General features: G+C 34.3%; 1 protein-coding gene across 2 annotated transcripts in view; it reads left to right on the top strand.

Annotated features, from left to right (window-relative positions):
• LOC6567837 (forkhead box protein O) overlaps nucleotides 1-22247 on the top strand; it is a 37126-nt gene continuing 14879 nt past the window's right edge. For both annotated transcript variants that reach the window (XM_001993890.3, XM_032739887.2), the window contains exons 1-3: nucleotides 1-340; nucleotides 9943-10220; nucleotides 10303-10517. In XM_001993890.3, coding sequence (XP_001993926.1) covers nucleotides 10010-10220; nucleotides 10303-10517 — 426 coding nt within the window. In that variant the 5' untranslated portion in view covers nucleotides 1-340; nucleotides 9943-10009. The remainder of the gene's footprint in view (nucleotides 341-9942; nucleotides 10221-10302; nucleotides 10518-22247) is intronic.

Here is a 22247-nt window from a genome sequence, read left to right as displayed (position 1 = left end):
AATCGATCTACGTGTGCGTGTGCTCTGTCTGTGAGTGTGTGTGTGTGAGCAAGAAATTATGCCAGTTAGCCTTAAAAGCGCTAAGCTAAAGAATCATTAATTAATTTAATTAATGCACAAAACCGGCACATGTTTTGCTCAAAACAAAACAACAACAAAAATTAAAAAGAAATAACTATTTAAATGCACTATAAAGAGAGACTCTTTCAAAGTGTTAATAAATAAAGTGCATAAAATACATAATATAAATATTAATAACAACATTAACAGCAATAATAACGAAAACAACAACAACAAAAACAGCTAAGCATCTACTAAATTTCCTACTGGACTTGAACAGGTAAATAACTCGAAATCCAATAAGAATATATTCTAGTAGATATATCAATAGCACTTTGTAACTTTTGACCAATTAGCGCAGCAAGCGGAATAGAACAATTACTTGTGCATAAAACTCTCTTTTTAATTTCTTTCTCTTTATTCGCTTCTTTCGTGTGTGTGTGTGTTTGACTGCAGCAGACATGGCTTTGATTTTGATTAGTGTTTTTTTTTGGTTTTTTTTTTTGTTTTGTTTTGTTTGAAAGCTCAGTGAAGAGATCTTAATTAGAGCACTGCTGATAATACGTCTAAAAATAGCCACGCGCTTTTGCTGATAGCAGACAGGCATTGAGCATAGCGCGTGTCGTCGTTTTGCCCGCACTCGTTTTGTCGTTTTGTCGAATATCGTTTGTCGTTTGTCGTTTGACGCTGCTCTTCTTCTCTTCATCTACCCCTTTTTTTCAGGTGTAGTTTTTGTTAGCTATGATGGATGCAAGAATTGCTCTAACTCGTAATATCAGCTGTCACACAGAACTTTAAATATTTCACGGATGCAGAACACATTAAATATTCATGTTTGCTTTATTATTGATGAGAATTTCGATATATCCGTTTTTAGTATTATTTTGGGAGATATTCGAGTGATAGACTCCGAAAAAATCGACTTACATTTTAGTACATCGCCATAGTTTTGGCGCCAATGGTCAATTGGTCACCATATTATTCAGAAGGTAAATGTCTAAATTGTAAATTAGCTTTTGGCTTTATACCAAGAAATATATTGTCTTTTACAGACAGAATACAAAAAAAAGAAGTTGCCTGTATTTTTTCCCATAAGGGAGAACATTCTATATTTTCCACATACGATGTCAGGAAAACAGCTGATATTTCAAGAAAAGTATGTCATTTCTTCAAATTTAAAGCAACATAAAATGAAATTTTTGTTTTTATAAATAAATATATGCCAGTCAGGTGTTTTATTTAAATCAACGGGTAATGTTTCAACTCCAACGTTAATGACAATAATGGATCACAATGGAATCGCGAAATGTAAAGAATGTGAATGTAGGCGATGTTGGGCACAATGCAATTTATTTATTCATAAACATATTTTATATTTATTTGTTTATTTCGTCATTTGTATTTATTGTCTGTATTTAAGGCATACTTTGTTTAAGTTTTATGTTCTTACGAGCATATTTTATATTTATTTTGACTTAGTTATTTATATTATTTGGCAGTGTTAAAATAGCAATATTACTATAACTAGCAACTCAACATTAATATAAACTGTTTATCTTCTTTTTTTTTTATTAAATTTTTGCATTAGCATTTGCAATTTATTCTTCCGTTTACACATTGTTTGTTTGCCAGTAATTTTCTATATTTTTCAAAACAAAATTGACATTGAAGTTAGATTTAGCACAAGAGATTAAATAAAATGGGTCGATTTTGTAGTGATCTGATCTGTGTTTGTGATAAGCGCTTTGCGTATTTTCTGTGCTGTGTGTTTGTGTGTATTTATTTATATGGCTTATCAATAGCTGGTGTTAATTACTACTGACAAAAGTGAAGAGTATTCGATTCGAGCAACTGAGACTACAACAAAATCAAATCATTGTGGCTAAACTTAAATTCGAAGTGTGAATATAAAAGAGAATATGCATATATATTAAATGTATGTTTGTGTGTGTTTAAATACATTCAATACAACTATACTTCAACTTACTACTTTTCTACTAAAAATTGCTTTTCCATGCATCATCCATTGATCGATCGATCAATCAAAAACGATTTGACGACTGAAAGAATCATTGCATTGCTTTAGTGAATTTCATTTACAATCCTCTCTCTGTCTCTCTATCATTCTCTCTCTCACTCTTTCTGTCAAACGGTCTTCCTCTCTGAACGTGAGGCGCGTGTTTCTCTCTTTGACCTTCCTCACGGCACGTGTAAAGCGCCAACACAAGTGCGAAAGAGATGGCAGAATTGCAATTGCAATAAGCATTTAAATTTGAATGCACTTCCCCGTTAATTGAGTAAATAATTTATTAACAAGTAAAGATCGCCATGATCTGTATATAGATGCTCTTCTTGAATGTTTGATTATTTTCTAGAGAATTTATTTTTGTTATCTATTTATCTAAATTTAAATGAAATGATTGAATTGATGAAAAGAAAAAAATAAAACTCGCTCAGTTTTGCTGCCGCCTCTTTTGGCGATTTCTTTTGCATTCCATGCCACTGAGTGTCGATATGGGAAAGAGAGTACGCCACTTTCTGCAATATTGTTGCAATTAGAGAGAGCGTTACACAGCGATAAACGAGAAGAGCTGTCGAGGGGGAGACTGCAGGGTCAAGATGATTAATTTACACCAGTGACTAAAGGCAAACTATGAGAAAATGAGAAAAATAAATAATAATAAAAAGTAAGCTTCTGTAAATACACGTGCAAATCATTAATAGGCATTCTACAGTCACAATTAATTATTTGTAATTTATTTATTTTATAATTTTCTTCTTTCTTACACTACAAGTGCTTAGGGGGCAAGTCCCAAAATCGTGTAAAACTATTGTATAATAAATTATAAACGCTTAATTATAAAATGATTATATTTAATATAGCCACAAGTACAAATTTCTTGTGCGAGGTTTTAGTACAGTGAATGTCCGAAGTGATATATATATATATATATATATATATATATATACATCAGTGTTCATACACATGTATAAACATTTGTGTAAAGGCAACTGGTCGAGCTACTAGCCAAGTAGAAAGCCACATGGCAACAGTGTCTGACAAAATGATCGTCATATATATATGTGTGTGTGTGTGTTTGTTTGTTATCTCAGTTGCGTTTTTTGTGATAAGCACAAGGCACAAAGTGAGTGTGATAAAGTGCCAACATTTCGAGTGCATCAAGTGAGGCGATGTTGTGAGTGCAACTCCTCGATAGATTGTTAATCAATGTGTTCCCTTAAATATTGCTAGCTACTCCCGAGAAAATTAAAATTCGCGAATAATTCAAATTTTCATTAGTGTCAAGTTTACTGTAATATTTCCAAAAGGTCGTGTGAATTTAATTATTTATTCAACTGCACAATTAGCAGTACACAATGCGACCAATATAAAATAATATTAATCATACTTAATACTTTTACTCAGGTTGTCAAACCATAAATTCATTAACGTTTCGATTTCGATTTTGGGTCTTAAAAAGATTGTTAATTTAAGTGCTGATCCCGTTTCCTATTCGGATTCTGTATTTCAAACGGTCAAAAGGCTGTTCCTTTTCCGATTTAATAGTTAGAGTTAACTGGACAATACGAATTTATTGAAATTAAGCATTGTATTTTGCTTATATATAATTCAGCTCCTTTATGACATGAATATGGTCCCAGGGAAAGTTGTTTAAAATGCAGCGCAAGTTTCACTCTCGCCACATGAAGGGGGAATGCTAATCAGCGGGTCAATATCATACGAATGGTGGCCCCAAAAGGTCGTCCGATCGATACCAATTCATGCAATTCGCTTTTTTTTCTTTCTTTTTTTTTCTTTTGGGGGCTCAATCATTTAAATATTGGTATGAGGAAGCTGTTCCCAGCTGGCCAAGTTGAGAGTTGTGTCGCTTTGTCGGCCAAAGTAGACCACCACCAAACTGACCAGATTGACTGACCAGGCAATCATCAGACCAAGTTGAGTGGTGTCTGATCGGCCGGCCGACAGACGGAGAGACGGGCAGACGGGCTGAACGACGGACCGACCAGCTGTCAGTTATTTATTTTACATCTCAGAGGGCCGACTCTCGAGTCGTGTCTGTATTGGAGTTGAGTTGAGTTTAGCGTCTTTAAAGCAAAGCCAACCAGCGCTGACATACTTTGCTTAATAATCCTGTTTGACGAGTTATGCCAGGCATGTGCTGTGTACAATTATATGTGTGTGTGTGCGTGTGTGTGCGTCTGTGTGTGTGCGTCTGTGTGTGTGCGTGTGTATATTCTATGTATGTGCATATTGTATGGTATTTGGACCTGATCTCTTACTTCCACGTAACTGAACCTGGCCATGTGCGAAGGGGTTGACTGCTTCTCATGCATAACAAGTAAGAGTGCTTTTGAGTTGAGGCTGGCACGACGAGAAGGTACCCTGTGCTCTCAACCCTCTTCCAAATTTAGAATTACAAATTGGAACTTAAAATTTCAAAAAGTATTAAATAAGTAGAAACCATTATGGATCTAAAATTTGCAAAATAAATTATTAATTCAAGTTGAGTATTCTTAACTCGAGACGTTTTTGAATGAATAAATTAAAATGGAAAAATGATTCTTGAAGCAAGTTTATAATAATCTTATAGAAACTGCTAATTTAATAATGCAAATACTTGATCCAAGCTGATTTAGTACTATTTTATTCTGTTATCGAACTTAAATTAAATCTAAGTCAAAGTTAAGCCTTCTGATTCGGCATTGAAATATTTAATGGGCTCGCAGATATTTACCTACACAATAACATTATACACCTAATACGTATTTTTAATGAATACAGAGTATCGTAATAATCACATGGGCGGCTCTGAGCATATGCTGGTCTTTATTTTTTCTTTTCTTTTTTAAAGTTAGCAGCGATCTACTTGGCCATATCTGATAAGCACCAGATAAATGTTTCTTTCCGCACGTATAGCTATACACATGCACACATAATGTATGTAGATATAATTATATATATTATTTATATATATATATATATATATATATATATATATATATATATATATATATATATATCCACCAATCTTTGCTTATCACCTGATTTAGTCAAGCTCCTTAAATGTTTATATCCAAATGAGTATATATGTTTTATTTATGCACATGGCGCCCTCTCTGCGATTTAATATTCTTATAAGAATGTTAGAGAAATTACGTAACGAGCTTTGGTTATTTTTGTTTAGCTGCTGTACTCACACTCTCTCCGTCTCCCTCTCTCTCTCTCTCTCTTTTTCTCTTTTGTCTTTTGTCTTTCTTCTTATTTTTGTTTTTATTACGTTGTGTATTTGGTTTATTGCTTTTATTTCTTGCTCGTTCGCCAGCTCTTTTTTTGTTCTTTATTATTATTATTATAATTATATTTTCTTAAAAGATTTACCTCTCTTTATAGTTGGCACTTTTACGACCTAGAGATATGAGTTATACATATATATATATATGTTCTCAGCCAGATATAGATTTGGTTAAACCTGACACATTTTGCTAATGAGTTGCTGTCAAACCAAACAAACTTTTCCTTTCTGTTCGTGACATTGAAAATTTAAAATTGCCAAAATTTCTTTCTTTGGGATTTTTATTTTTATTTGGCAAATTTGGGGCATTCGATCATTCGACAGAAATCCATATGGAGATTTGTGTAATGCATATTTTTTTGTAGTATTTTTTTTGAACTACTTTGTTTAATTTAGAAATTTCTAATGCTAATTTCTCGCCCACATTTTTTTTTTGAGAAACGTTCCTGACTCATTTTCACCTAGTAATAATTATACATAATGATTATATATATACACATATATATATATATATATATGTAGGTGTATGTATGTATATATTGCTTGCCCATTTTATTTATTTCACTTTCATCGTGCGTAGGTCTAGATTTTTTTTGTTGGGTAGGTTTCTGTTTTGATGTGATTTGTGTGCGTTGTTGTCGCCAATTGTAAATAAATATCATCATCTTTATTATTATTCATAATCTCTGATACATAGAATTAATAAGCCTTGATTGTGATCGAATATGATAATATTGATTTGGAATTACAAATTGAAAAATATGTATATGACGCAAATTATTAAAAAAGCAAGAGGAGAGCGAGATTAAGTTGTGTGAATTTAATACCGCAGATCAATAGAATAATTTGCTCTGTTTTTGTTTTGGATGTCTACATTTGTTTTTATAATTTTTTATAATTTCGTTATATGTCGCAGTTTGAAATATACTATATATATATATATATGTATACATATTTATATGTGTACATATATGAATATATAGTAATGACGTTTAATCAGTGTCATTCTTATTTCTTCGCATTTGTTTTTGGCGGCAACAAGTAGCCATTGGATTTTCGCTTGTGCGACGCAATTTTCGCACTGTTTAAAAGTTATAGATACTATCTAGTAGATACATTTCTAAATGTGTAAATGCATTCATATTCTGCATTATTTTTAAAACGCAATGCTAGCAGTTGTATCTAAGAATAGTTTTGAAGCTATCAACGAGAAAATAAAAATGTTGACACATAAAAACAATATTTATTGCAGTGCTGTTTCTTTTAGTTTTATGTATTTCTTGTCTGTTTTGGCTTGTGAGAATGTTGGTTGCAGTGTCTAAGGTCAGTTTGAGTTTTAGTGCAGTTATTTATTGTGTAATTTCCAAACACACAAAGTAAACACGCTAGAAATATTATATAATGGCAATATGACGAGGAACGACAAGCGTGACCTTATCTAAATACATATTTACACTGAGGAATAATGAGTACTATTATTTTCAAAAAGCTAATATTGTCTATAATCTGAGAAGTGACTTCGAAGCAGTTTGAGTTCAAGAATTAAGGATAATAATTTTAAAGCTCTGACATTTTAAACCAATTCTAAGCACATCTTGAAACACTTAAGCATTTTGTATTTGATTCTAGATAAGATCTTGAAATAACACTAAAGCAGCTTGAATTTAAGTATTAAAGTTCTTATTATTGCCACATTTATTGAACTTGAACTTGAAGAACAAACAGTTGGTAATTTCGAATTTCTTTCTATACCTGTATTTTCGCCTACGCTAAAGTTTGGCTCAGCGAGAATTCTGTGCTGTTGTTGGTTGTCGGTTAAGAAATGCTTATAAAGGTATTCAAATTCTTGGAAAGAACTAACATGTGTGCGAATTATCTGCACAGGTATTTCTAAGATACTCACACACACTAAGACAAACACATGTAGACATATGTACGTAACAATAGCAACGATTGTTGTTACGATACACTTCCGTGTTCTGTGCTGCTGGCTGTATCAAGGTATTTCTCCGTCGCCAGCGCCATCGCCATCGCCATTTCTGCCTCCTACTTACCTATCTACATACACACACTCACACGCACACACACACTCACACTTTTAGACCTAGTGCGCCACTGTATTTTATTTTATTTATTTATTTTTTTTTTCAAAAAAAGCGGCAAAGAAATGTTGAGTATAAAAAAAAAGAAAACAAACCCAATAAAAAAGACTGCGGCGATCATCGGCCGTTGTTTTTTGCGTCTCTTTCGTTAAACATTTTATAGTACACGCATACATATATTCAGTTTTCAATGTGTGTGCGTGTGCGTGTGCTTGTGTGCGTGAGGTGTGTTGTATTTGTTTACAAAACTCTCAAGAGAGATAGGGAGAGAGAGAGAGTGAATGATTAATTTTTATTGCGCTCTTTGGCGCGCTCTTTACACTGTGGGCGGCTGTGTTATCATTTAAGAGAGAGTCCAAACTGAAATTGAGTTCATGCCTCAATGAATTGAAAGTAATTTAAAAATGCAAAATGCTCGGCTGATAAGATACTACATACATATATATAAATACAATATACATACATATATGTATATAATTGTACATTGTCATTAAAAAAAGAGCGCACACCAAATTTTTGGCTGACAAAAAAAAAACAAAAAAGAAACAGAAAAAGAGCGCCAACAACATTTGAAATGCGTGCAAAGTTCGTTTCAAGCTGCAGTCAATCTCTCCAATGGCTTCTTATCAGTGTCCCCTTGCAGACAGCGCGGCCAGTGTCAATAGACTTTTGATAATAATACACACACACATACATGCAGACCTACTATATAAATGAATATCTATATATATTATATATATTAACATTTATATAGACGCTGTTTGCCCGCTAGTTTGGTCTGCCATTTATTTTGATCAGCTTATTAATGGTATCTCGGTTGCTGTCGCGTTTCCCTCAAATTTCTAGTTGCTTATGCTAAATTTAGTCACAATAGCCAACGACTCTATTCAGTCGCTCACTTTTTGATGGATTTCAATTGAGTAATGCACAGTAGTACAACAAGATCATAACCCATAGCACCATTATCGTCAGTCCATTGCCGTCCTCGACGCGTTTGCTGATAGAAGCAAGTGCTCAAACACATACACACACATGTATATATATATATATATATATACATACACTGAAACACACTAAGTAACACACACAGTTGCTTAAGTATATAGTATATTCTCACTCTTTAACACACCCTCTTTTCGCTTACGACTCTCTTCTCACTGTTCGTTTCACTTCGCTCCAAACTAATCTGAGAACATCTGTAAATTAGTAAAAATATATATATATATGCATATATTTATACAAAATAATTAATAAAAATATATGAATACATATTTGTAAAGAAAACTCAAATTTAGAATTTCATAGCAAAAAAGGGAAAAATCATAGAAATATGTCTAATATAATGTTTAATATCATTAAGCAGACATTAAGCATATTTACATATCTATGGCATACATATATTAAGTAAACTAAATTCCGTTTTTCTGTTCACAAAATGAACTCGTAAATTTCCGTGCGTTTCAAACAGGTTCAATCAGTTAATAAATCGGCTTAAACTGCTTCTTCATGATATGCCAATCAATTATTATTAGATAATATAATAACACTTTCCCCCCCTCCCCCACACAACTATAGAGAGCTCGCTTTAGGCCATTAGCTGTGGAAACTATTCGTGTTCGCAATTGAGAATACTCGACGTGTAATGATAAAATGACATGGCAAAATGATTTAACCAAATTACAAATTAAAGCAATTGACATTAACTGCGAACGTGAGATCAATTGAAACTCTGTGTGCGGCATCATTTGTAGAGGTCGACTGCTAAATGCACCAGTTAGTAGACGGTAATCAATTGAATCTCAATAGAGTTGGCAGTACACTAAGAAAAATCGCCAAAATGTCTTACTTACGAAATGAATACGATAGTATTTGTTTCTACAAATGGCATATTTCTTATGATACAAAATAAATACAAAAATGTTTGTTTCTACAATCGGCATAAGAAGTTTCGAACAACATTTTAACTTGTTGACAATCCAACATTTTTTATTGTAGATGTAGAAATTTAAAAAAATCGACAAAACATTAGTTTTTATTTAAAAAAAAAATTTAATTTTTGGTTTATATTTCTTTTCAATTTTATGCATATTTATGAAATTAATACATTTTCTGCAGCCAAAAAAGCAGTCAGCAAACAAAACACAATGAAAAAGAATACTTCCTTTATATGTTCTGTCTTTTTAATAGAACACAACTTATTTTTCAATTATCATTTTGATGATTTCACATCCAGGTTTAAGGAGCTAATCGGTCTCGTTTTGTGTTTTGGATTTGCTCAGCTGATAATTGTCACGAAACGGGGATTTTGTATATTTCTAATTAGTATTCACTTTCAAATGAAATATTTAAATATTATAAAAAACAAAGAACAATAAAAATGCGATCCACTTGCACAATAAAATCAATCTCTCTTTCCCGCTCTCACTCTCTCTCTCTCTTTCTCTTTCGCTCTCTCTCCATTGCAGCTTTGAGTTTTGGAGTGAGCTGACGAAAGCTAGAAAGCTGCAACTCCAGAACGAACTGTTTGCCATCATGGACGGCTTTGTACAGGAGTGGTCCAACCTGCCCCGTTCCGATAATGGGCTGCACATGGATCAGCTGGTGGGCGAGCTGCCAACAGATGGTGGCTTCGAGCCACAAACACGTGCACGCTCCAACACGTGGCCCTGTCCCCGTCCCGAGAACTTTGTGGAGCCAGTCGATGAGTTGGACAGCACCAAAGCGAGCAATCAGCAGCTGGCAGGTTAGTCACTCCTTACACACATCTCATCAAACCAACATATATATATATTTATGTGTATATATGTGTATATATCTACTCACAGATCCGCAGCAGGCCATGCAGAATGCGAATGCGGCCAAAAAGAACTCATCGCGTCGAAATGCATGGGGAAATCTATCCTATGCCGATCTCATAACGCACGCCATCGGCTCAGCAACCGATAAACGCTTAACTCTGAGCCAAATCTACGAGTGGATGGTCCAGAATGTGGCATACTTTAAGGATAAGGGCGACTCGAATAGCAGCGCTGGCTGGAAGGTGAGTCCATTCGCAGTCCTTTGACCTCCATTTCAGCGATTACATAATGCAAACCGGTTTCTTCTTTTTACCAACTTGTTGCAAAAATACGCATCATTTAGCAACATTTGTATTTTTGTTTTGTTGTTTTTTTGTTGCACCACAACAAACAAAGAAAACATGGTCAAGTTCATGGCCAAAAGAGCGTGAGTGATGACAAGCAAAGAGTCAGCTACCAACTGTTGTTGTTGTTTTTTTCTTCTTCTTTTTTCTTTTTTATTGCTTTGTTTGGTTTGCTTTTTTTATTGTTGTTTTTTTTAGACGCTCGTTATGATATTGTCACGCAATGTGCTATGCATTGAAGAAAGTTTTTACTACATACGTTTTCTTTTTATTTATGTAGCTAGTGCTAACAGATTGAGACTTCTACATTGTTCATTACTATAATAACAATAGTAAGGTTAACAATTAAAGTGATCACTTAAATATAGTTGCCATTAACAACATCAAGAATGGGCTTAGTTGTAATTTGAAATGCGTTTTTCTGTCTGATGCATTTGAGATCTGAGTGGAGTTGATGCCAAGGTATCAAAATTCATTGTTAACGGCTAATTATATTATTAGTTCGACTAGATTGGATATACTTGTGGTTCCTTGGTTCCGATTACATTATGTAAATAGGTTAATGTGTTATATTTTATGCATTCCCGAAGCATAAGGTTAAATATGTTAATAGCATGATTGGAAACATGGTCAAAATGGTCAGCGTAGATTATATACCTTTAAAAGCTACCATACAATAGACATCATATCTATTATCGATGGTGAAGATTTCATACGAGCCGCAACAAATTTGGTCAAACTCAACAGGTATAAATGCTGCTAAAATTGTAAACCAATTTGTTTAAATTCATTTTTACAATTATTAACATGCTCATACTTAATCACATCAATATCAATCATAAATAATACAAGTTTAGACAAGTATACGCTGCTGAGCTAGGGTATGTGTTATTCGTTAGCTTTTCTTTTCTTTTCTTTTCTTTCATTCTCGTTTTTTTCTTCGTCATTTTGTATTATTTTTTGCATATTATTCCAGTTCAGTTTGTTTGTGGGTCGGTCAGTGGCCATTCTCAACGTGATTCTCATCGTTATTCCCCTGGCCATTTTCATCGTAATCGTCATCGTTGTTGTTGTTGTCGTCTGCTGCTGTTGCTGCTGTTGTTGCATTGTTTGCATTGTCGTATTTTGCACTTTGTTGTGCTTGTGCATGTTACTTAATAAATACATGAAATATTACACATGTTCGTTTGTTTGCCTACCCAATGCCCCCCCCTTCGCCACCCCTTTACAACCATAGAGACCCCGCCATTTATTGACTGTCTGCTTGGACCACGTCCGTTCACTCAAAGTTGCAATTAATGCGCTTTTAACTTCGCTATTAAGTGGCAAAACGTTGTTTTTTGCGTTTTGTTTACATCGATTCATACGTAAATACCAGAAGAGTAGTAACTCACACATACGCACGTGATCTAAAAAAAAAAAAAAAATTATATATATATATATATATATATACGATCAATTCCCATTCATAACCACTGAATGTTTTTCTAAGAAAATTGTAGTTTTATTGTATCTGTTAAAGCCACATTGTGGTTTTATGATTTATTGTGGGCTTTATTTTATTTTTTAATCAGTTAAAAGCAGTCTTATTAAATGTTTACAGGCTATCTTTTCCATTGACTGATAAGTACTAATGTAAACATGTATATATATATATATGTAATTGTATATATATTAAATTTCGCGAGCTATCGATTTGAAGCAAGTTCATTGACATTATTCAATTTAAATTTCACATTGCAAAATTAAATCAATTTCTTAATGAAAATATGTTTTTTTTTTTGTATTGATGGATTCTGTTGCTTACATATTGTCAAACTTACTAAAGAATCTCATCAAACTGGGGTGATATTTTAGGCGATTCTCATTTGGCCTAAATTGAAGCGTGTTTAGTGTTCGACTAAAGTTTAATTAAGTTCAATTTGTGTGGCATATAAATGTATAATTCTTAATTCAAATGCTTGCATTATTATTTATTATATTACTTAGTTAAGAGTTCTGGCTTGTGCGAGCTTATCAATTTAATTATGAATACAAATGGCAGTTGTTATACAAATACTAAATGTGAATTATTAGTGGAGTGGAATTTTTTTAAATTTTTTCTTTTTTGTCAAAACCAAACTAATTACTTAATTTTAAAATTGAAGGGCGCTTAAAGCTATAATTTACAACGCTAATTGATGAATATGATCATATGTGAATAGATTAGATCCGTATAGAATTTCTGGGTTAATTACTCGAGCCTGTCGCCCCATCATTTCAATATAGTTGCTATAGTCCAGGCAGGTCAAGGTAGATTTAGCTCAACTCAACTAACTTAAGGTAATTACGTTGTACTAAAATGAATGTCTGTGGCTATTTTAATCATTTATTATATGCGAGTTTTTCATAGAAGTATGCCTATCATTTTCCTTGGAACTAAATCGCATTCGCATTCGAATTCAAATTCGCATGAAACGCTGTGCGTCATGCACGTGATTATTTTAGCTCATTGTTGTTCCTGTTATTGTTGTTATTGTTGTTATTATTGTAGTTTAACACCTCGCTGTCTGCGCATTTAAAACAAAAAAAAAACCAAAAAAATAAAAAAAAGCAAAAAAGGCAAAAAGAATGTGCTGCACTGGCGACATCTGAAACTTAATTTCCAGCGAAACCCCAATATACTCGTAGTTTTGATGATGTGAGTCGCAAGAGTGTGAGTTCTGAGTGTGAGTTTGAGTACGAGAAGTTATTGTTATTGTTTATAATTGTTGGTGTGTGTTTGAGTGTGTGTGTGTCTGTGTGTGTTTTTTGCTATTTGTTCGCGGAAGTAGTCGGTCACTGCGTCGTTCTGTCTGTCGTTTTGCGGTCCCCTTTTTTTTCTGTTTTTTTTTTTGTTTGGTTTTGTTTTATTTTTGGTTTTTTTTTTTTGGCGATTACGCCGCAAAATAACAGGCTGATAAAGAAACCGCTACGTAGAAAAGAGGAAGCAGCGATGCCGATGTGTGTGCGGTGCGCTGTGTGTTTGGGTGAAAATTGAGACGAATGCTGACTGGGCAAAGAAAGTACGCAGTTGGCATAAGGGGCACACACAAGCGCACAACAAACACACACACACACAACAGCAGCAGGGGGTTTCAGGCAGTTCCAGCAGCAAGTGCCGTCATCCGTCAGATACATCGGCTGCTGCTGCTGCTGCTGCTGCTGCTGCTACAAACATGTGCAGCCGTGGCTATTTTTAGTGTTGCAACTTTCCGGTTTTATGCTGCCACTGCCACGGCTGAAAGGGATAGTGACGACAACTGTAGTTTCTTGACTCTATGCTCAACTCTTTTGGCTAATTTATGCAACATGTTGCAAGTTGTACTCTGGCCCACAGGCTTGACTGCCTCTCTCTCTCTCTCTCTCTCTCTTTCTATCTCTTGCTCTCATACACAGTGCAACGTTTGCTTCGCTTCCCGGCGCTTCTTCCTCTTCAATAAAAACAGAAATGACATTTGTGGAATTTTAAATTTGGATTCGCGGTCTTTGCGGCAAGCAAACGTTTACGTTTCACGTTCACGTTGTCTTCGCTACCCCCTCCCTTACCCACCTAACCCCTTGACGACGACCACAATTGGCCATTGAACCTGTGCCAAGTTTTTATTCTGTTTAGTTCTGGCTGTTTTTTCTTCTATTTATTTATTTATTTTTATATTTTTTACGTTTCTTTTTACAAAAAAAAAGGGAAAAGAAATGAATAAATGTTTATTCGTCTATATGTATCTGTAGTTTTTGGCCACGATCCTAAAAGTGTTAAAATATTTGTGGCCCAACACTTTGCGGTTTTTATTCGAACTTGATGCAGTAATTAAATAAGAACTTTGCTGATTTATTCCGAATGTTGATTCCAATTGAGTTATATATAAATATATATATACATACATGTTCTAGCTCTGATTTGTGTGAGGTCTTTTGTTGACATGATAAATGGGCATATCTTAAAAAATATGTACACCTGTTCAGTTAATACCACTGTTAACATTTTAATGCAGAACTTTGCAAATACTTATCTATTGCCTTGTGATATCAACTTGCGTAATCAGCTCCTTTCAAGTGGTCATTTCACACGTGTCTCGTTATCAGTGCATTTTTCCAAGTGCTGGCCTTGTCATCCATTGCGAGGGGGTGTCAAGACTAACAATCATTTATAAGACTTGTTTTTTGTGCCCAGCACTAGTTTCATACTAATCAGTGTTATTTCATTACAACTAAAGAAGAAAAAAGAATAATAAAGAAATAAACATGAAATCTTGCCCAGATTAATGCTCAAGTACAAATTGTTGTATAAAAACATCGACTACAACATTGTTATTTGTATTTTTTCTACTGTTTATCATGTTTGCCGTCGATCTAATTTACATTTGTGCAACTTTTTTGTTATAAATTATCGGTAAAACACTAAACACATTTGAGTAACTTTGTGTAGGGAATTGGCGCCTGTAACTGATCAGTTTAGTTAGCTGCGACTGTTGCTAACTGTGCAGGGGAAAAGCAGTGTGAAAAAGGGCATAACTCATTATGCATTCACAAACACAATAGAAACTGTGTGTGGCGCCTTGGAAGAGGGGAGGGGAAGACTAAATAATTCCATTCATTAACTGCGTTTAAACAGAGTCGTTTGCGTAATCAATTTGACACTTGGAGCAGGCACTTGGCTTGCAGTGAGAGAGAGGAACGGAGAGTGGTGGGTGGGGAGGGGAGGTGAGGGGCCTCGTGTATGCCATGTGCCGATACGAACTGCGTCTTAGCAAAAAAATACAAAATACAAAATACAAAACACAACAAATGCAGCTGCACTCGACTGCAATTTAAACGAGGTGCTAGCAAAATAAAGCGAGATAGCATGCAAACAAGAAACAAAACTAAAACCAGAAACAGACTAACAAAAAAATAAAAATAAAAATCAACTAGCAACAACTAATAACTAATACATATATATATATATATATATATATATATGCATAGATATGTATGTGTGTTAAGTATACGCCGCATAGCACGCTCTCTTCTTGGTCTCTATTTTGTTTTTGCATTTTACGGCGCATTTCAAATAAAACAATAACATGCAATATAAATAAAAGGTAAGAACAAAAATATTTTTGTTTTCCTCAAACTTTTGGCTAGCTCAATAAAATGAAACGTGCAAATACTGGAATATAATTGTGCACGGCGGAGAGACACCAAAGAGAGAGAGAGAGAAACAGATGGAGAGAGAGAGAGAGAGGAAGAGAGAGAGGAAGAGAGAGAGAGAGAGAGAGAGAGAGAGAGAGAGAGAGATCAATCTAACTATTCATTTATAAATAAATAATAACCTCGCACGTAGAGCGCCTGTCGATCCGATCTACGCCCGCTTACAACACTTATCTCCCACTCGATCGATCGCTCGATCTCTCACTCTACCGATCACTTTTGCTCTCTCACTCTCCCTCTCTTTCTCTCTCTCTCTCTCTTTCTCTCAGTCGTGAGTAGTCTGTGGCATGCTGCATAGTTTTGATAGTCGTCTACGTTTGGTTCTTTACATTTTGTTGTTTTTATGGCTTGTTGGTATGCTGTTGATATGTCGTAGTTGTTCCTGTTGGTGTTGGTTGTCGCCGCTAACTGTACCGGCAATTGCGTAGTAGTCGCTTGACGCTTCTGGCACACGCCCACTTTTCGATTCAGCTACGACGTCAGCAGCTTCGGCAATGGCGACGCGGAAGCAGCCGTGCCTCCGTTTTGTCAACTGCCTCTAGTTGTATTATTATGGGGGTTTTTGCTATTTTATTTCTTTAATTATATTTTTTCCCTTTTAGCCATAGTTATTTCGTCATTTATTAATATTTTAATTGCAGGATAGTCGCTAAAGTGAATCGTTGCTGATAATATTTATATATAAATAAATATATTGTTTTCTGTAAAATTTGTAACTAAATTTAGAATTGTACAAAAATAGTTAAAGCTTTAAGTGAAATTAATTGAATTCAAGCGACAGCTTTCAGTCTTAATCAAAAGCCAACAATGAAGTTGCTTACATTAAGAAAGAGTTTTAATCAGAAATTAAGATCTTCAATCTCAAATCAATAATGTGTTCGTTTAAATGAGAATGAAATGATCACATATGAATATTCCTCGACTCAAGGTTGTCTACTCAAGAATAAACGGATGCAATCTAAGACAAGACGAAATGTCCTTTCATAAGACAGACATAAATTCAGGGTAGCATTTATTTATTTATTTAATATGGACTTATAACAGTCTATAAATTTAAAAAAAATGTTAAAAATCTTAAATGCAATTTGAATTTAATATAAAAGTTACAATTTAAATCATATAAAATTAGAAATGAGTTATTTAATATAAATGAAAGAGACTAAATAAAGTATATAATAAATCTGCGGGTATTAAAATGGTCCAACATTTATTGCAAGACTAAACTCAATGGGAACATGAATTGTTAAACGTTAGTTGCTACAAATAAGTAAAGTGAATAGTTATTGTTTTATTTATTTTTTTATTAAAGAAAAAACGATAAAGAGATGGAGAGAAGTTAAGAAAGAACAAAGAAAATATATGCAAATTTCTCTATAGTATTCTGATGGGTGCATTACTGGAGACGGATAAAGGAGTTTCACACTAAAGCAAATTTAACTGCCAATCACTTCCTATACACGTAGATACACAAATTCTTTTGATTCATTTCGAGAATGCTGCTCAAAATGCTCAATTAGCTGTTCAGTCATTCTAGATACGGTCGTACCAATAAGCAGCTGCACAGAATACAATTTACACGTACACCCAATACGAATTATATAGTCGTTTCTCGGATTCTAATTGCGTCGCATTTGCCAGTTTGCACAGAATTTTGCATTGTCCGAGGTTAGTGGCATTTGTTGAGCGAGCTACTTTGCCTCTAGAAACATTGGAATTTTGTTCAGACTCGCCTCGAGTTTGTTGCACTAATTAACGCCACCGTCAACGTCTGCCTTAGGCCATAAAATTTTAATGTTTTTTATTTTTATTTTTATTTTTTATTTTGGTTGCTGCTTTGCCTTGCATAAAAATGCAAAAATGCACACTACTTTTCAGACTGTGCACGATTTATGCGCCAAATATCGTCTGGCATTCTCAAGTGTCTGGCAGCTCAGCCACAATAACACACACTCACACACACTCACACACACACACACACTAAGACACAAACGATATTTTGTTTCTGTGTGTGGATTACAAGGCCATCTAACAAGGCGCAAGTGGCGTTGAGTAGGTGTTAAGAGCAATACTTCAGAATGTTTCAAACAGCGTCCGTTTTTTTTTTTATATATTTTTCTTTCTAATCAAAAAAATTAAATTGAAAAGAAAAAAATACTTATATATATATAGGATAAAAGTTGTATAACACAACGCAATATTTATAGCTATGAGAACAAAAAATGATCAAATTAAAATTTGCATAATATGTATGTAAAATAGATTAACATTTGAACAAACGTTTTAATTTGGCTTAAGCATTGCGTAAAGCTTAATAATATATATAAATTGTTTGTTGATCAGTTAAAATACATACAAACATAAGTGCCATAGTTTGGCATTTAATGAACTTTTTAAATAATAAATAATGCATTAGCAAAAAGCCAGCGCACTTCCAAACTGGTTTCCAATGGCCCAAAATAAACAGTAACAACCAAAAAAAAAAAAAAAAGTAATGACAAAATAAATTAAAAATTTATTGAGAAATTATCTCATAGAACGAGCGAGGGTGAGCGAAACTGCCACCAGGCAATAAATAATAATGCAATAATAATCAAAAAAGCCATAAAACCGAACAGGCAGAGACACTGATCAAAGAAGGCCAACACAGAAATCGTTAAGAAAAAAACAAAAAAAACTTTTGTGGCCAAGATAAACTGTTTTATAGCCTGCAACAACAGCTCAAGAAAAAGAGCCCGACCGTGTCTCAAGATAATAAAACTAAATGAACGTGTTGCAAATTTCTGGCACACGGCTGCAATTTGCCATGTCGAAAAAAAGGAGGAAAAAAAAACATGCATGCGTGGGCGTGGTCGATGACAACTTGAATTGCCACTGCTTCAACTTTAGCCATGTCCTCCAACTGTTGGTCAGAACTACAACAAAATATAAGAAAGGGCAGCGCGTTTATCATTTTGAATGGCTCAATTCATATCAGGCTAATGGCAAGGGCGGCATCAAGCGTAGCGGGTGGGGCCAGCTAATGGGGTCCACTGCTCATAAATTTCAATTGTATTAAAGCATATACTTATTCAATTTGTTTAAGCAACTCGCAAATCGCAACTCGCTTTAAGCCACGCTCTTAAACCTGCTCCAAAACGCTGCCACGCAATCAATCACGCGGGGCTAAGCAACATGACCAGCGGCTGTGGCTTAAACGAATAAGGACGTGGACAGGCATAGGGCGAGGGCGAGGGACGAGTAAGGGGATTTGTCCAGTTGCATCAGCTCGAGTGTAAGGCTATACTTAATGAATGTCATCAACTTCATAAGCAGACAAACAAACTTGTTTGAGGACAAAACTGAACTGAACTGAATTCAATTCGCTTCCATTTCGATTGCATATATTTTGGGGCAATGTCCTCGATGCCACACAAATTGTACATAATTTGGCTTGATTTCGCTGTTCAGTTGTTGTTTTTGTTGTTGTTGTTGTTGTTGTTGTTATTGCTCTTGTATCTAGTTGAATGGGTAAAGTTTTTTTCTGGTCTTGCCTTTGCAGAACCTTTTGGCCATTCAGTTTGCTCGTTGCCCGTCGTCGAGACAAACGCGACACTTATGAACTGTTTATGGACTGCACTCCCATATTGCTCAATGGCAGTCAGACTTATAGAAAAACACATACACACACACACACACACGCACAAGGCTAGACACTTGTTAGCGGGTTTAAGGATTTCTGCTTATATTATTTATATTTTCTACACTCAAAAACAAAATGCCTTAAGTAATCAAGTTGCGAAAAATTCTTTTCTTTTTGGCATATCTTTTTTTTTCAAATTTTAAAAATAATAATATTTAACTATTTATTTGATTCTTTAAAATGTGTGCCAATCTTTTAACATATCTTTATCGTATTTATTTGAAAGTCGTTAAATATTGTAATTTTTAAATTTAACAAATAGTTTAGTTTGCCGACTTTTTATATACTTCTTTTTTAATGTTATTTTGTAAATTTGAAACACCTTTTAATACTTTTCTTAACATTTAATAATATTTTTATTTGATTTTTCTTTTTGAGCAAAGATTTTTTAGGCAATTGCTGGAATCATTTTTTTTATATTTCAATTAAACATTTTTGTTAAAACAATTTTTTTTTCATACATATTTTAAAGTTTTTTTTATTGGTAGAAACTAAAGTTGTGCAGGTAAAATTGAAATCGAGCTGCAATTTAGGATTTTCGGTACAGTTTCCGTTTCGGTTGTCTGCCGCTTTTGGTTTCCGCAGCCGTTGCAGGCAGGCGCCAGTTCTCCAGCGATTAATCGCCAACTTTCTGTTTGGCTTTGTCGCCAACTCAAATTCATAAAAGTTTGCCCAGATACCAAAAAAAAAAAAATAGAAACAAAAAAAAACTTTTGCTTTCCATATCATGGCCGTATCATCACATCATCATTGGCTCGATAATGCTGCTAGTTTTATGTTCGCATATCTTTACAATATTTGTCCAACTTTCTTAGCGCTCCCTGATGGGGGTGGCTGGACTGAAATGGAATGGAATGGGCCATATCAGCATCAATGACGCTTTTGCGAACGGGGCAATTTAGTCGAGGCCAATTTGATAGTCATTCGGAGTTCGGCATTCGGCATTGGGCTGAAAGTTGTTGGTATTGCTCAAGTTTTTGCTGGCCTCAAATTATTTTTTGATACACAAATTGTAAAAATATTGATTTAGCTTATGACTTCAGCTGACTCTAGATACATGAAATATATATGAGATTGAGCTTTAACTGCTTACCTTTTTGGACTAAGGGAATTTTTCGGCTATTTATATTCAATACATGGGCTTTGACTCGATCATTATTTAATTAAACAATGACAGGTTTCTACTTGCTCAAAATCAGCTCGTAGAAGATATCCATTGTTTAGATACGTTGCTTATACGCACCTGTTGCCAGCCCAAAAACAGAGGGCCAAATAATAAAGCATCAAATTTGCAAAATTTACCAACTGACTGAATGAGATTGCTAAACCTACAAATGCGGCTTGTTCTGGCTGAGATTTTGGCCCTTACAGGTGAATGCTAAATGGACAAAAATATATATATATTTATATACATATAATGGCAAGTGTCAAAAAAGCAACGATGATGGGAATTAGAAATGCAAATTTTTGATTGGGATCCATGAACGCCGGCGACTATTTCCCACACAGACCCCTTAACGCAGCAAAAAGCAGCACAAAATATGTTTAAACAATTAATTAGACTGAAGAATAAACATAAACATGCGATCAGGCGAGTCTGATGCTTCATGCCGAGGCCATAAATTTCTTGATCCGGCAAATGTACATCATGGATACGAATGGTGTATGAATTTGTTTAGTCTTGCCCAAGTGTTGTTTACAAATTAGCTAGCAAAAAGAAAGAAAAAAATCGTTAAAACAATTGAATTCGAATTGAAACAAAAATGCAAAGAAAACGAGCTGCGTTTAAAACCGGACGGACAAGTTTCTTTTTTCTTTTTTTGTTTTTTATTATTATTTTTTTGTTTTATTTCTTTTTTTTTGGGGTAGCTGTTTTGGGGGCGGCAAATTAAATTTTAACTGCATTGAACTTGGCTGGCTCTATTTTCTGGTTCTGGCTACTAGCGTGCCGCAATTAGTGGCACGGGGTTTTGGGTTGCGGCGGGCGGCTGTACAAAACGTGAACCTGTGCATTGAGTGTCGTTTCAAAAATTTATATCTCGATTTCACATCTAAATGCGAATAATCTTTTTTTCCTATTTTTTTTTTTCAATTTGTTTTTTTTATGCTTTGTGTGTGTGTGTGTGTGTGTGTGTGTTGAGTTCAGTGCTGGGTTCACTTGATTTGTGTGTGAGAATTGCCGCAGCTGTTTAGCATTCGAGCGCGATTTCTTTATTACTTTTATTTCATTTTTGAATTGTATCTACACACACATACACACACACACACAGATGCGTATACTATATATATATATATATTTAATGCCGATATGAATCGGTGCTTTGTACTGTGCTATATTATTCTGGAATCGCTGACTGCCTGGCTAACTGGCATTTAATTTCACTCAATGCAATTGAAACTGAAAAATTGTATTTCGCTCCAATTTTGTGCCAAACATCAGTTGCCACTGTGTACACATTTTTTATTTGTCACTTTATTTATTAGTATAAATATACATATACTATATATTAATCGGAACACGACATTCAAATACTTGTTCACATTCGCCACTGACCAGCTGCATAGTCAACATTGACAACTGATTTAAAAGTACTTTGTTCAAATTTACAAATAACGCTTTTGAAAAGTTCTTTAAAGCCACGAAAATGTATCTTTCGTATATACAAGCTTTATATGATCGAAGGATTATTCACAAAGATTTAAGCACATCTTTAATGAATTTACTTGACTTAAGTTGA

The sequence above is a fragment of the Drosophila grimshawi genome, unplaced genomic scaffold, assembly GCF_018153295.1.
Source record: "Drosophila grimshawi isolate 15287-2541.00 unplaced genomic scaffold, ASM1815329v1 contig_311, whole genome shotgun sequence".
In the NCBI taxonomy this organism is placed as follows: domain Eukaryota; kingdom Metazoa; phylum Arthropoda; class Insecta; order Diptera; family Drosophilidae; genus Drosophila; species Drosophila grimshawi.
Note: the sequence above shows the minus strand (reverse complement) of the source record. Positions and strands in the feature narration are given on the sequence as shown.